At 52.6% G+C, this 3,378-nt stretch overlaps 1 protein-coding gene across 1 annotated transcript in view; it reads right to left on the bottom strand.

Moving 5' to 3' along the window:
- The window catches only part of CDO1 (cysteine dioxygenase type 1), a 10,042-nt gene extending 7,058 nt beyond the window's left edge, over positions 1–2,984 (bottom strand). Inside the window, exon 1 of the mRNA XM_008571306.1 lies at positions 2,573–2,984. Within this exon, the coding sequence (XP_008569528.1) occupies positions 2,573–2,742 (170 nt within the window). The 5' untranslated portion in view covers positions 2,743–2,984. The remainder of the gene's footprint in view (positions 1–2,572) is intronic.
- Positions 2,985–3,378: the final 394 nt, after the last annotated feature.

Raw genomic sequence — 3,378 nt, 5'->3', positions numbered from 1 at the left:
ACAAAAAAAAAAAAAAAAAAAAAAAATCAACTTTCCAGTTTCTATTGATCCAAGGAGTACTTATTGACACCATCTAATTAGCAAAGTTTGATAACTATCACATTCATTTAGACTGTCATTTCTAAGAGGATCTCCTTTTTTTTTTTTTTTTGTCTTTTTGTCTTTTTCCGTGTCCGGCAACGGATCACAACCCTCAGTGTTGCCCCCGTACCGGACCGGGGACCGGCAACGGGATCGCAACCCTCGGCGTTGCCCCCCGCGCCTCGCTCAGCCAGTGAGCGGGAACCGGTCTGTATGTGGGATCTGAACCCTCGAGCGGGAGCGCCGCCGCGCTTCCCAAGCGGCCCACTTATCCAGTGCGCCACCGGGCCGGCCCCTTTTTTTTTTTTTTTTTTTGTAGCATTAGTTCACTTGGCCTTCTGTTTACTCCTGTCCAGCAAGCCCTTTCTGTCCTGTCCTGTTCTTCTCCTCTCCAGGCTCAGAGCCAGGGGTAGCACTGTGTGATCCTTGAGGGATTTGCTTAGTAAGTGCTTTTCAACAGTCAGTCTTCCTTATTTTGTAGTGCTTTATGTCCTAACAAGGGGCTGTACACACAGCCTTTAGTTTGCAGTAAACTGGGTTCCTGTACCAGGATCCTACTTCTCCCTCCACCAGTCTTAGGGTCACCTCTCTTGCTTCTGTCTGGTCCACACTGGAATATATGTTCTTGGTTCTTCTGCAGTGGCCTTTCCAAGGTCAGAGATCAGAATCCTTCATAGGGCTAGGGACCTATTCTAAGCCAAAAATACTAAAGAACTGATTTCTTCTCTCCTCTCTCATTCTTCACCCAATCGCCCACTCAGGGCTGCACCATTATCTTAATGAGCTTTGCCTTAGCTACCTGCCAAACAACTCAATCAATCCAGTTGGTTGCATTTCAAAAGGTTTAGAGTCTAACTCAGGGCTCCTAGAAATGCTCTTAGATTAAGAGCCCAACTAGTTAATTAGTTTCACCTGGCCAATAATAGATCTAGTCAGAAGAAAACTATTAAGGTGCTATGTCTGGAGAAGTTTAGTAGTGGTTTAAGAGTGCGGGCTCTGGAACAGTAACGCTAATTTTAATCCTCTAGCCGCTGCTTCATAGAAGTTACTATTGTGCAAGCTATCCAATTTGCCTACCTCTTTATTGCCTACCATTCCTTACCCGTAAAATAGGGGTAGGAATGGTACCTATCTCATATGTGTAAAGCATTAGGCCCATAACAAGCCCTCAGTAACCTGGAGCAAATCCAAGCAAAATTTAAAACCTAGACTTTCTGGTAGCTTTATTGAAAGCCATAGAAGGACCTTACCGTGAACTGAGTTGAGAGGAACGAAAGGAATTTCCTAAAGCCACTTACAAATGTTGAATGGGATCCTCAGAGGGCTTCACTTTTTCTATTTCAATCCTAAAATACAGTTGAAACGGTCTTTGCCAAGGAGACTTTACCAAACATCTTACATGTTTGATTAATAGAAACTTCTCCCTAGGAAAACAAACTTCTTTCCTTATTCTTTTCTTTCAAGTATTGCCCTCTCCGTACCCTCAACCGAACCAATCAGAAAGACTGAAGCGTTGGTTGCCCTTCAGAAAAGCAGAAACTCTAACCCTTCAGGGTGATTAAATTTTACTTTTGGCCTCTGAGGACTGGTAGAGAGATTCATTTCTACTTAACCACTAAGCCAGGGCTGCAAAGGACCCAGCCTTACTCAACCCCTCTCAAGCACATCTGGGAAGTAGCGGCCTTCCATTTACATCCACACGCTCAGAATGAAGGGTAAGAGAAAGCACAGCTTTTAGGCGCTGAAAAAGTGGCAGCCGTGTGTTTAATTTGTGAATCCTGATGGTGGATTTGAATAAACTCTCAGTCGGGGAGGTTAAACTGGTTTGGAAGAGGGGACAGCAGAAATTGAATAGTTGCAGCTGCCAACCCCAGGACGCTATTTTACATTAGTAAAAATGCGTTTTGGAAGGTGCCTGGTTCGGAGAGCTGACTTCGGGAATTGTGCTCTTCACCATCACCCTTTCTTCTGAAACCCGATGTAGTTCTCTGCCCGGAGCCGTTCCGCTAGTCCAGCCAGTCGGTTCCTTAAGGGACTGGCGGGCCACGCCTGAGTTCGTCGGGCCGCGGGGGTCTCCGCGCACCTCCGCTCCGGGGTCGGCGACAGCTCCAGAGAGGGGGGCATTCTCCCGAGGCCGGGGTGAGAGGAGTGTTGGTTTAAAAGCGGAAGGGTTTGCGGGCGAGGAGAGGACAGAAGACCTCGTAGCCGCGCGGTGGCCCCCTTCGCCGGCGCCCGATCGTCTGTCGTCTGCGGCCAGCGACCAGCTGCAGTAGGATCCACCTTTCTCCTGCGTGCGGCCGCCGAGGCCAAAGCGCGCAGCGCCAACCGGCGAGGGATAAGGGGGCGGCTGGAGGGTGGGCGCCGACGGCGCTGTGCGGCCCGGGCTCCCCAGAGCCAGATCCCCTCTTCTGTGCCTCCCCCTCCCCCACGCCCGCTCCTCCTCCACTGGGAGCGTCGGCGCCGCTAGGCTTTGAGGCTAGAGCGCGCTCACCTGTACTGATCGAAATTGGCGTACACGGCCCACTCGGAGGGGTCGCTCTCGTAGGCTTCCATGACGGCCTGCACTTCCTCTACATTGACTTCGTCACCGGCGAAGAGCTGGTGCAGGATGCGGATCAGATCGGCCAGGGTCCGTGGCTTTAGCAGCTCGGTCTGCTCCATCCCGCGCGGAGTTGGCAGAGCGCGCCTCTCACTGCTGGGCTGCGGTGGAGAAGCTCAGCGAGCCCGGGACGAGGGACCCTAAGCTGTGAGCTAAACAGCTACACACACACAATCCCCCAGGCGCTCGAGAGCCAAAACGTAAAGAAACCCTCACAAAGAGACCAAGAGACCCACCCCCTGGCAGCGTGGCAGTCGGGCTCGTTAGGGACGCGCGGCGCGCACAAATCCGGACCAAATCTGCGGGTTCTCCCCCGGGGCCCTTTTAAAGCTTTTGGAGTTAGTGGGAATGTACCAACGGCCCTCCGGGGGTGGAGCGAGGCGGACAGCGACCGGAGAAAGGTGGGCGGAAGCAGGGAGAGAGTGCGGGCAGGGCCCACGCACACAGCCCTGGCTCCTTGTGCGCTCCACGCCTTCTCGAGGCCCCCATTCTCTACCGGGCCCCAGCGGTCGGCTTCGTGCAGTATCCCCCCCCCCCCTTAACGGCGCGTTTTGGTCGCCCATCCCAACCTTTCCCGGCGCCACCTCTGCCGCTGTGGTTCGCGAAGCTGGGACGCAGACAGAAACGGTCGGGAGGAGAGGACCCTTATAAAGAAAGGGGGAAGAAAGGGACACTTCCAAATAGAGCTGATGAATCGT

This window comes from Galeopterus variegatus, unplaced genomic scaffold (genome assembly GCF_000696425.1).
Source record: "Galeopterus variegatus unplaced genomic scaffold, G_variegatus-3.0.2 Scaffold676, whole genome shotgun sequence".
Classification (NCBI taxonomy): domain Eukaryota; kingdom Metazoa; phylum Chordata; class Mammalia; order Dermoptera; family Cynocephalidae; genus Galeopterus; species Galeopterus variegatus.
Note: the sequence above shows the minus strand (reverse complement) of the source record. Positions and strands in the feature narration are given on the sequence as shown.